Source organism: Salmo trutta, chromosome 29 (genome assembly GCF_901001165.1).
Source record: "Salmo trutta chromosome 29, fSalTru1.1, whole genome shotgun sequence".
Classification (NCBI taxonomy): Eukaryota; Metazoa; Chordata; class Actinopteri; order Salmoniformes; family Salmonidae; genus Salmo; species Salmo trutta.
In genome coordinates, this window is record NC_042985.1 from 30,458,167 (window position 1) to 30,470,260 (window position 12,094).

A 12,094-nucleotide genomic window follows, 5' to 3' on the forward strand; every position below is an offset into this window, starting at 1 on the left:
CAATGATATTCTAGACGATTCTGTGCTTCCAAATTTGTGGCAACAGTTTGGGGAAGGCCCTTTCCTGTTTCAGCATGATAATGCCCCCATGCACAAAGTGAGGTCCATACAGAAATTATTTGTCGAGATCGGTGTGGAAGAACTTGACTGGCCTGCACAGATTTCTGACCTTTACCCCACCGAACACATTTGGGATGAATTGCAACACCTACTGCGACCCAGGCCTAATCGCCCAACGTCAGTGCCCGACCTCACTAATGCTGTTGTGGCTGAATGGAAGCAAGTCCCCACAGCAATGTTCCAACATCTACTGGAAAGCCTTCCCAGAAGAGTGGAGGCTGTTACAGCAGCAAAGGGGGGACCAACTCCATATTAATGGCCATGATTTTGCAATGAGATGTTTGATGAGCAGGTGTCCACATACCATGTTGTGTATTTTAGTGGCCCCCCTCTTCACGGTGGAGAGAAAAAAAATGTTAACAGAATTTCCTGCAATTCTACACATTTTTGCCATGGGGTGTAGAGAATTCTTTGAAGTTTTAAAGCTCATTACATGCAATTCTATTATTTTGCCATGACTTCTGCCATGTTAATATGATCTTTGAATGAGAGTGACTAACAAAATCAATGGGGGCCCCCTGGAGGTCAGGGCACCTGGTCGGTATTCGTTTATGACAGTGGAGGCTGGTGGGAGGAACAACAGGAGGACTGACTCACTGTAATGTCTGGAATGGTATCAAACATGTGGTTCCCATATGTTTGATACCGTTCCATTTATTCCATTCCAGCCATTACAATGAGCCTGTCCTCCTATAGCTCCTCCCAGTAGCCTCCTCTGGTTCCTGATTACTACAAGTTTACTGTAGATAGCTGGCTATACTAACTTAGCAATAAAAAAAAATTGTTAGCTGACATGGCTAATTGAGTGATGGTCAGTGACTGACATCACAAGAGAAAAATTGCTGATGCACAACCAAATTTCGAAATTGCACCTACTATTCTAACTCTCAACAGTAAGTTGAGACCCCGACTGAGTTCCTAACCAAAATAAATAAATAAATAAATAAATACATACATATTATTTTACTCTGACATGTCACGACCCACCATTAACATGTCAGTGACGACCCATACTTTAAGAAAGGCTGCACTAGAAGAATGGACTAGAGTACTGGGCTTTACTGATGTGGGACAAGGAGAACAGAGTACATTCCAATCCAGGGCAGAGGAGAGAGGGAAGCAGAGAGGGATAGGCACAGTACAGAGGAGTGTCAAGGCCTGTTTTGGTTCAGGCAGTTAGACAGGTGGAGGCAGCTGTGGAGGCAGCTGTGGAGGCAGCAGGGGCCCTGACTAACCTGGCAGCGGGGGCAGTTTGTCCTCTCTGGCCAGTGGCTGGTCACTGATGGCCTGGATTAGGGCCTCCTGGGAACCTTTAACAGGAGTCGACATCACCCCGGGCTTGGAAATCCTCTCCTCATCTCGACTTCTGTGACTAGAAAAAGAAACAGTTGATTATTTATTTTAGGTTTGTTCATTATTTCCTTTGTAGGCCTACCCTGTGAGATGAAGAATGGTAGCAATTATGAAGAGAGAATAGAAAGATGGATGGATGAACCCAGTCTAATTTTCATTTTTTTTGTAAGTATAGGAGACAAAACAATGTCGCATGACCTCTGCACCCTCTCCACAGAGAGCTTCCTACACAGGCTGCTGGGAGAAGGTCCTGTTGTTTAACCCCAGGGACGCAGCTACAGTGATAGAGCGTGAGATCTGTGTGTGTTGTTATGAGAGCGCCGTGTTACTGACATCACAGCGTGAAATGAGTGATAAGGCACTAGGAAGAGTAAAGAATATCCAAAACAGTAAGCAGTTAAAAAGGAGGACGGCCGTCTTCGACTCAAACGATTTGAACTGCACGTTTATAGGGTCAGACCTAGTCTCTGCTGGCCTCGGTTTCACCTCTGCATTGACTGCATCAGCAGCAGAGCAGACTCCAGGTGCTTTCAGCTATGTGGTCTACAGACTCCTCTCAACCCTACAGTATCACTGACAACCACACAGAGACCAGAAACACTAAAATCAGTCATACCGAAGCAAACATTTTTCTAAAATGTTTTGATTGAGAGCTGTGTGCATTACAAATGATTCATTCCATTTCCCTTCTCAACCTTCTAACCAAACCACAGCAGCAGCACTGTATACCAGCCAGAGCCAGTCCCAGCTCCAGCTCACGGCAGCCAGGCACTGAGTGTTCAGATTCAGATGTGTGAATGCCGTGCTCCGTCTCTGCAGCTCTATTCGGCTGCTTCTTAGAACAATGGGTTCGAATTCCAGCCTGGTCACATGACCCCGAAGCTGGCACAGCACTCCAGCCAGCATCCAGCCGGTTTTTTTTTTTTACACGGGAGGAATGTAGCGGTAAGCTACACTACAGCCTGACTGTGCCACCATCTTACACCCACTCACTCCCTCACACAGGACTTTAACAGGAAAACATGCACTCACTTCCCAAAGACAAAATCTGACTCAAACAGCAGCAAACCAAAACCTATTAGCTTGAAAAGTGAAATGGGGACCCTTGCCTTTCTAACATTCAATTTCCTGTCTTTGTGAGAACAAATGAAAACACTCCATCAAACGTCTCCCATTGCAATTATTCAACAGTGAAACTCCTGATATTGTGTTTATAGTTCAGAGTGCATTGGGGACTGTAGAAATAAAGAGATATTAAAAAGGGCTGCAGTACAGGCAGAGCAGTCTGTGTTGCAAGGGATGAATTTCAACAAAGCTGTAATCGCCTGTCTGTCTATTTGTCCATGCGTCCGTCAGTCAGAGAGGGCCTACTGGCCGGTCCTGGCAGCAGCCCTTGTCCCCGTCCTAAATCTCCTGTGCTCTCCCTTCCATGTCATGGGAGGAATGGTGTTAACAGGCAACACATCAACGAAACATAAATTCCTACGTACTGCTGTCCTTTCACCTTGCCTCCCTCTCACCTTTCTCTCTCTGCTCTCCTTTTCTAAAACACAACAGTACACAAGGACCAAAGCACAAATCTGCAATCTGTTTCTTATTTCCTCCTGTGGCGTCAATCTAAGATTACACTGTATAAATGGACATCTCAACCCAATAATGTTGTTGTGATAAAATGTGTTTTGCATCATGCAAAGAGGGAGACTTTTATTTTTTAATTCCCACAGACCACTGTCATAACAACCATCTAAAATGGGACTGTTGCACAGCTACATTTTGTTATTTGAGGAAAATCCCTTACAAAACTAAATGCAGGTGGCTAACTGTAACACTATTTCACAGTTCAATGAGGTATTCTCACAAATGCGTTTTTTATTTCACCTTTATTTATACAGGTAAGTAAACTAGTCAAGTCTTGGTTACAATGACAACCTGATGGCATATTAGGGAACGTTTTCTCACAGGGATAAGAGAAACATTTAACTATAGAGACAACCTCAACTATGTGAACCGTCTGATTCTGGGGCAAATCTCTGTGGGAAGTGTGTCAAATTCCTGCCTGGCCTCCTGCATAGCTAATACATACTGTGATGAGTCCTGCATGCATACTGGTCTGGTTATAACCAATCCCTGCTGACACTCACCATTTAGTCCCTCCTGCCTGACATTCATAAAGAGCAAACAGAGTATGGCTTCGAACTAGACTAGCAACATTCAAACCAAGTGCTCAAGGCTCATCAATACAAAGCACAAGGTTCAGGAATACAACATGTATTATGTTACTCATTGTGTATGTACACAAAGACAAGTAACACCAATTCAATATCCCCAAACCTAAAGGCTAACTCTGGGGAAAAAAACAAGACGGAAAGACAATTTAGTACTATTGATCTACATCTAAGTACTAACCTAAACTCTAGGATGGTCTCAACAACAACTGCCAGGGTGTTTTTGTCACACTTACAGTGGGAGTATTCTGTGTAAGAATGTCCCTGCGTTCCTGCATTGAGACAAGAATTGTTATTCCAGTGTTGTTGACAGTTACATTGGGCTGATTTACAGCAGTTGGTTACTGAAGTGGCTTGGTGACAAACAGGCAGCTGTAAATCACTAACAATTGGTCTTTCCAGATATCTAGAATCTATCTAGCCAGGCATTCATTCCCGCCTCTGATGACAAACTGACTTTAAAGCCATTACACAATTTTGCCATTCATCTGATTCCATATGAGCTGACAGGGCTTGGGGTTTAGACCCAGAGCATTGAGGAGAGACCAGTACCGCTACGAAGTACCAACTAACCAACCGGCTGTCAGTTTCCCCATTTCAGATCAATGGTACAGCTGCTTATCTGCATTAACGCCATCATATCAGGATGTCTACAAAACACTACAGTACAGCAGCACTGAGGAGGGAGCTAAAGACAAGGTACAACAGGGGGCTAGGGATGCTAAATCTATGTGAGATCTCTGTCAAATAAATAGGATTGTCCACTGTCATTCAAAAAGAACACACAGAACCAATGCTTGCAGAATCTCAAATGAGTAGGGAATTTTCAGGTTATCTGACTCTCCATACATGTGCTCTGCAGCAGAAATAGCCACACCAGGAGAGGGCATAGAGGACATGGTCAAGTTTGGAAGCAGAACACTTTACTTGTGTTGTGTTTCGTTTTGAATCCAGGGCTTTCTTTTCTACAGAGCCTCTCCTCCAGGGCTCACAGCCTTCCGCCAGAGAGAGAGAGAGACACACACGAGCCACATCTGGTAAATCCATCCCCATCCTGGTTTATTGCTGTGATACGGCAGGCCGTGTGATCAGAAACCAGCAGCAGCCTTTCCTTCCACAGCTCTATCCCTCTCTCCAGCCCCTCTGGCGTCAACAGTCCAGCCCCTCTGGCGTCAACAGTCCAGCCCCTCTGGCGTCAACAGTCCAGCCCCTCTGGCGTCAACAGTCCAGCCCCTCTGGCGTCAACAGTCCAGCCCCTCTGGCGTCAACAGTCCAGCCCCTCTGGCGTCAACAGTCCAGCCCCTCTGGCGTCAACAGTCCAGCCCCTCTGGCGTCAACAGTCCAGGCCCTCTGGCGTCAACAGTCCAGGCCCTCTGGCGTCAACAGTCCAGGCCCTCTGGCGTCAACAGTCCAGGCCCTCTGGCGTCAACAGTCCAGCCCCTCTGGCGTCAACAGTCCAGCCCCTCTGGCGTCAACAGTCCAGCCCCTCTGGCGTCAACAGTCCAGCCCCTCTGGCGTCAACAGTCCAGCCCCTCTGGCGTCAACAGTCCAGCCCCTCTGGCGTCAACAGTCCAGCCCCTCTGGCGTCAACAGTCCAGCCCCTCTGGCGTCAACAGTCCAGCCCCTCTGGCGTCAACAGCTACATGGTCAGTCAGAGGAACTGTCAAGCCTCGCTCTGTAAAGGCACCTCATCTACAGGTCTACTTTTCTGTCTAGCGACTATCTACGCAGGCAACTACGCAGGCAGCTACGCAGGCAGCTATGCAGACAAGCCAGTCGCCACTACTACATGTCTGTCAAAGCCGGTTACTGCATCTCTCCACTGCTTTCCATGCAAACTTACTTTAGCCTCCAACTGAAGAGATGGAAAGAGAAAATTGTGCAACAGAGGAAAGAAAAACACAAGATATTCAATTGACTGGGAAAATGGAAGAAATGAGGCACATGTTAATATTTAGACAGTTTATCAAATATATAGTTAACATTGTACTGACTGATGCTCTGACCCATTCCAGGCTGGTGGTGGGGGTTTCCTTTAGGTTGTGATGAGTTATTATGGACACTGTATATAGGGAGACTATATGGTGAGCTATAGGGAGGGATGCAGGGGACGGGACATCGATGTGGAAAAGCATCAATATCCTCTCCTCTGGCCCCTACAGCAGGTCATTATGGGACTGCTGGGCTTATAGAGGCGCATCTTTCTGTTCAATTCATCCTGTGTCTGCATTATCTATTGATACACAGCCCTCTAGAAGTGCTGGCGATTAACACTAACCAACCACTTACGGGCTTTAACATGACGTATGATGAGGCTTGAGTTGCAGCGCTGTGGGTGTCTGTGTGATATGTATGACAGCTGTGTGTCCCATGATGAGTGTGTAATATATACTGTGTGTGTGTGTGTGTGTGTTTTCCTCACCTGCCGTTGCTAATCTGCCGTGGTGAGTGTCGGGAGGGGTCCGAGGGCTCAGACCGGGTAGGGGAGCGGGATCGACTGCCCCGTGCTCGATCATGGGATCGAGTGGAATGGTCTGATGTCAGTGAATGAATTTCTGAAATGTCTGTTAGAACAAAGTGGTATTTAATATGGCGAAGGAACCGTGACAAGTAAACTAAGAAAAAAAGAGAAAAAAAAGAAGAGAAATCAGTAGAAAAAGGATTAAGTAGTAAGTTTTCCTTTTCAGATACCTCTGGGAAATTGCACCCTCATAATACCATGCCATATTGTGAGCTAAACAAAACGGTGTTAATCAATATGAGGTCGTTAAACACAAGATTGATTGAGGTTAACTTCCTATAGAGAAGGCCCAGAGCTCCATCTCACCGTCTCGGTCGGAGTTGTTGCCGGAGGGAATGCTGTCGTCCATATCGGGGATGTTGAGCAACGTGGCTCTGTCGTCTCTCTGCACAACCATCTTTAACTTGCCCTTTGACCTCTCGATCAGCTTCTTAGCATCTATCAGCGACAGGTTCTCTGTCACCGTGCCGTTAATCTGGGAGAAAAAAAGAGAGGCTGTTTAAGGAAGGATTCATTCTCATCATTGTACAGTTTAACTTTGGACTCGTGCAACAGCACACATACACCAAAGCCATACAGTACAAGACCTATAATCATGTTTAAAAATGTATGATATGTTTTAGCAAATGTTCCACATGCACAGTGCTTTACGTATGGTCACTTGCAGTGAGAGATTGAACATATCATATAATATTGGATAAAATGTTTAAAATGTTTATATGGGAAGGCTCAAGTCCCACAACCTCACTTTCTTGTACACGCTTTCATAGTTACTACAGTTGGAAGACTCGAGTTCTATACAAGGACTCTCTTTTGAACATAGTGAAGTGGACTAAAACAGTCAGAGTCCAGGGTGTACATTCTTGTGATGAGGTAAATCTTTCCCATCAGCGACTGACTAGTCAGGAACAAAAGAGAGTGATGGAATGCATGGAACGCCTGGCCCTGCGTGGGGACTGAGTAGCATACTAATGAACTTTGAACTCCCATTACAGGCATCTCTGTCAGAGGGAACATATAAACAGCGTGGCTAGAATGGCTAGATGTCGTAGCGAAACGATGTGTTGATGAAGTCAGTGTAAAGGTATGACATTGTACACCCCTCCCCTCTCTAACTCCTTGTGAGGCCCTGGCAACCTTCCAATATTTACACTAGCTTACTAGTGAATGCATGCCCAAAATATTGCCTCATGGGAAGTGGTATGCTTAGTATATTTCTGCTCTGCATCTCAGTCCCTGTTTCTTTGAGTGCCCGTCCCAGGATTTGAACCAGTGACATTCCCACTCCAGGTCATGGTCTATAATGACTAGCCCCATCATGTCTCTGGTTCTCACCTTCAGCACCACGTCTCCCTCCTGGATGTTTCCGTCCCGTGCTGCCAGGCTCTCTGGGGAGATGTCCTTCACAAAGATGTGGCTGGCCAAACGCAGACCATACTCTACTTTAAACAACAACAACAAAACAATATTAGCAGAGCATTGTGCAATACCACACCTTAAACTGTAGGGTCAAACTGACAATGCAAAGGAAAGAAAATCGGGCCTCCCGAGTGGCGCAGTGGTCTAAGGTACTGCATTGCAGTGCTAGCTGGGCAACAAGAGATTCTGGGTTCGAGTCCAGGCTCTGTAGCGGCCGGCCGCGACCGGGAGACCCATGGGGTGGCGCACAATTGGCCCAGCGTCGTCCGGGTTAGGGGAGGGTTTGGCCGGCCCAGAAAGAAATCATTCATGCTGAAAACCTAAGCTGGACATTGCGGCGCCCACCTTCATTCTTGCGGGACTTGACAAGGGTGACTTTGGCGGGGCGGGACGGTGTAGAGGACCCTTGGGATCGGCCGGAGCGGGGCGAGATGCTCCTCTCTCGCGAGGCACTGTGTTCCCGCCGGCTGCTGTTGCTGCGTTCACGCTCGTTCGTCCGCCTGCTGGCCGTGCCGCCGCTTGCCGCTCCGTAGGCGCTGGTGGGCCCGCTGCGGCCGCTGTGCTGCTCGTAACCATCGTCTTCATCCGTGTCCTCTTCCTCATGCTCGGACATAGTCTCCCTGTCCCCCGGGCGAGACACCGGGATCTGAACCTTCCGTTTTCTTCGGATTGTCTGGGGGGGGGGGAGAGAGAAAGGGACATGATATTCTCAAACACCTTAAATGACCTCTTATCAACTCAATGAATTGAGAAACATGTCTAAATCCCTGGGGTGGCATTCATAGAAGAGGAATGTACTTGCTGAGGACAGAGGACCATAACATGAAAGGTCAGCCTGCTGTCCATTCCCCTGAGGAATACAACATCAACTCACTATTTTTGCATTCTTTCCACTCTTCCGAAGCTGCTGCACTGCGTACGCATGCTCTACGTTGTCCATGGACACCGCGTTGACCATTACCACACGGTCATTTTCCCTGGAAGGAGAAGAGAAACAAGGACGCTCAATCACGGTCAGGATCTACATTGACCACTCCCAAATCAGGACCATAGCGGTAACATATAGGGCTGGTTACCCAGACCCAGATAAAGCCCAGTCCTGAACTAAAGATCAGGCTCACAGAAAATCTCAGTTGAAAGTGTTTTCTGCACTTACGATAAGAGTCCTTCTGCTGGGCCTCCCTTCAGGACGTCGGAGATGACAATGGAAGTCTCACCACTCTGGAAGTGAGGGTTGTCCCGGCCCCCTGAGATGGCTATGCCGAACCCAAACCCTGGGGCCTACACACATCACACACACACACACACACACACAACAGAAGTTGGAGACATGACGTCTGGGACAACAGTGCATGTTTTCTTCATTTCATCCATCTGGGAGTTTTGCCTGAATGCACTTGATGAACATAATACTGTACACAGTAGGAGAATACATAGGCCATACTTCCTCAGTTCAGTTAGTATAGCAGATGTAATACATAGGCCATACTTCCTCAGTTCAGTTAGTATAGCAGATTTAATACATAGGCCATACTTCCTCAGTTCAGTTAGTATAGCAGATTTAATACATAGAAGAAAAACACAGCTACTCTAAACTCTAGTCATTGTTTTAAAGCACAGTCAAAAGCTATAAACCATCCCTTCACGTAGCCTAGATATAGCAATAGGATTAGTGTGTGTTATGTCCATGGTTGTCTCCTGAGAGAGAAAGAGAGCGAGAGAGAAAGAGAGCGAGAGAGAAAGAGAGCGAGAGAGAGAGAGAGAGAGAGAGAGAGAGAGAGAGAGAGAGAGAGAGAGAGAGAGAGAGAGAGAGAGAGAGAGAAGAGCGAGGTGTCTGGCACAGTGATCTGATCTCAGGTCTCTCTTCTCTCTAGTCAGTCTGTCACCTCTGACTGTAGCCTACATTATCACAGCCAGCCTGACTCTTTCCTGACTCCTGATCTCCTGACAGATGGCCAGGCCAGGACGCCACTCAGGACTGGAGACTGAGAGGAGAGACACTTATAATAACCCTGCTGGTGATCCGCTCGCTGGCACAACCACACATTGACAGCATGCCTCTAGTCTGGTCCCAGATCTGTTAGTGTCGTGTAGCCAACTCCTATGGTTGTTGTTATGTTATTAAACATTGGCTGTCTGGAGGGGTGCAATGAGATCATCCCAGTCAACAATATGTCTACACGTCACCTGAGGTTTCACTAGTCTAGTCCTGCGAGTGTATGTCATTGAAAGGTGTAAACACCAACATTTTTATAACATGCTTACTACAGTGCAATCATGGGGTAAACTAATTTAAGTGGTAGGCCTATACCAGTGTAAGTGGGATAATAATATGGTGTTGTAAAGGGAGCGGGTGGTGCCAGAGTTATGCCTTCACCACTGCTGTGATTCTACTCTTGTAGTTGTTTTGCTTTCCAATGCTCTAGTGTAGGGGTTGTTAAACTATTTCAGCCTGGGACCAAAGCTCCTGAAAACATGCCCCCAAGGGGGCCCTATGCAAGATTTGGTTCGGGGGGCCCACCTCACCTTGCGGGCAAAACATTTTTAAAAGTTAATTAATTAATTGTCGATATCTGAGTGGGAGTGACTAACAAAATCAATGCTTCAAATATGCCTGTAACCAGCAGCATGCCGACCTGTTCCCTGTCCTGTCTCTTAAACAATGACAATACAGGGTTCTTATACCCCTACCCATAGTGCATTTGACCAATGAAAACAAGGAATTTCACACACAGATCAATTAACATTCAAAAGACGTGAATTACAATCTAAACGTCTTTCGGATCATAAACATACTTGAACATATACCAGCACATATCTCAATAACTGTCCTAAATCACGGTTAAGGAATAACTAGACTTTGGGGATATGCGCTCCAACGCACCCCCACCTGTCCGTCAATTCTCTGAACAGGAAATGAACAGAACCCTCTTCAATAAACGAGGAAATACAAGGTATTCATACACATTTCTGACGCTCTACCTTCACATTTTAATTAGTAAACAATATCACATTCTACTTTTGATCACTTAATGTATGACCAGAAACAGCCTATATTAAAATCAGGGAGATGCTGCACAAGAACCAACGGCCGGCGCTCCCAACTCAAACTCTTAACACACCGTTTCTCACCTTTTACAGGTGACCAGCAACAATCAAGAGGACATCTCTAACCCACATTATTATCAATAAATAAATGTGCTTCTCATCAACCGTAAATCATCGTCAGTGTCTGGTTATTCATAATTTCTTTAATTCAAGTGATGGAGGACATGGGACGATCATCACAGTGACTGACATCACCAGAGAAAAATTGCTGATGCACAACCACATTTAGAAATTGCACCATGTGAATTATACTATTCTAACTCTCAACAGTAAGTTGAGACCCAGACAAAAAAAAGTATTGGCAATTAGCAACATAGTGTAGGGTACTAATAGTGATGGGCAGAAAAAAAATGCTTTTTTGACAATATCGCAATAGTATTTTATTTAGTTTAGTTATTTTTTCACACTTAAATTTCCATGACTGATCACTTGTTTTCTCGTGGCTTTCTCGACCCTCTGCAGCAGACATTTGGTAAGCAATATTTTCAAAACATTGAATTGCAATAAAATCACAGTATCGACTCGCAATTCATATAGAATCGTGAGAATTGCAATACATATTGTATCGGTACCAAAGTATCGCGATAATATCATATCGTGAGGTCACTGACAATTCACAGCCGTAGGTACTCACATAGACCAGTTCATGTGTAGTCTACACAACATACAGTATTCCCTGTGATCCTGGAATGTCATGGGGCTGGCTGCCAACAGGAAGAGAAGAGAAACACACAGGAAGAGGACGCTACATAGCTCTCTCTTCCTCATCGGAGCTTCCTGACATCTTTATGCTGGACCCATTGTGTGTTCCATCAGCACATTTCCTGATCCTGCAGCTGGCCTTCCCGGCACTGAGAGAGAGGGATGATGATGTAGGGATGGAGAGGGCTACATAGGAATGGAGAGAGAGAGAGAGAGAGTAACGGAGAGAGGTAAAACACTTACCCTGTGAAGGGTCACTGTGTGCTGTTCCCATATTACGGTTTCCTCCATCGCTGCGCTCTAAGACAGGGAGAGAGAGAGAGAGAGGGAGAGAGAGGGAGAGAAATGTCACTATCATCAGGGTAATGAGGGTAAGCGGTTAACACTGTGATAATGAGCATTCTGAAACCAGGGTAAAAGTCCACGGGAGGTAATGTATGCAGCGTAAAAAAACTATACTCAAAAGGAAAGGATTTTCTTCTAAACAGAGAGATTGAACTTGTGGTAGACCTCGGAGTGACTCTGGGTGGCTTGATACTGAGTCACGGTTTTAAAAGCCTATCATGTGCTCTCTCCGTTTGCAGAGCACTTGTGATGGTCTGGGTTTCATGCTGAGAGGAGAGGAGGCGGAGGCTGCCTGGAGGGC

At 46.1% G+C, this 12,094-nt stretch overlaps 1 protein-coding gene across 3 annotated transcripts in view; it reads right to left on the reverse strand.

Moving 5' to 3' along the window:
• Window positions 1–12,094, reverse strand: part of LOC115167354 (tight junction protein ZO-1) — a 171,294-nt gene that overhangs the window by 30,491 nt on the left and 128,709 nt on the right. For all 3 annotated transcript variants that reach the window (XM_029721707.1, XM_029721708.1, XM_029721709.1), the window contains 8 exons: window positions 11,692–11,748; window positions 8,795–8,919; window positions 8,513–8,615; window positions 7,984–8,311; window positions 7,555–7,661; window positions 6,526–6,694; window positions 6,121–6,262; window positions 1,356–1,492 (listed from right to left, as the gene is read on the reverse strand). In XM_029721707.1, the coding sequence (XP_029577567.1) occupies window positions 1,356–1,492; window positions 6,121–6,262; window positions 6,526–6,694; window positions 7,555–7,661; window positions 7,984–8,311; window positions 8,513–8,615; window positions 8,795–8,919; window positions 11,692–11,748 (1,168 nt within the window). The remainder of the gene's footprint in view (window positions 1–1,355; window positions 1,493–6,120; window positions 6,263–6,525; window positions 6,695–7,554; window positions 7,662–7,983; window positions 8,312–8,512; window positions 8,616–8,794; window positions 8,920–11,691; window positions 11,749–12,094) is intronic.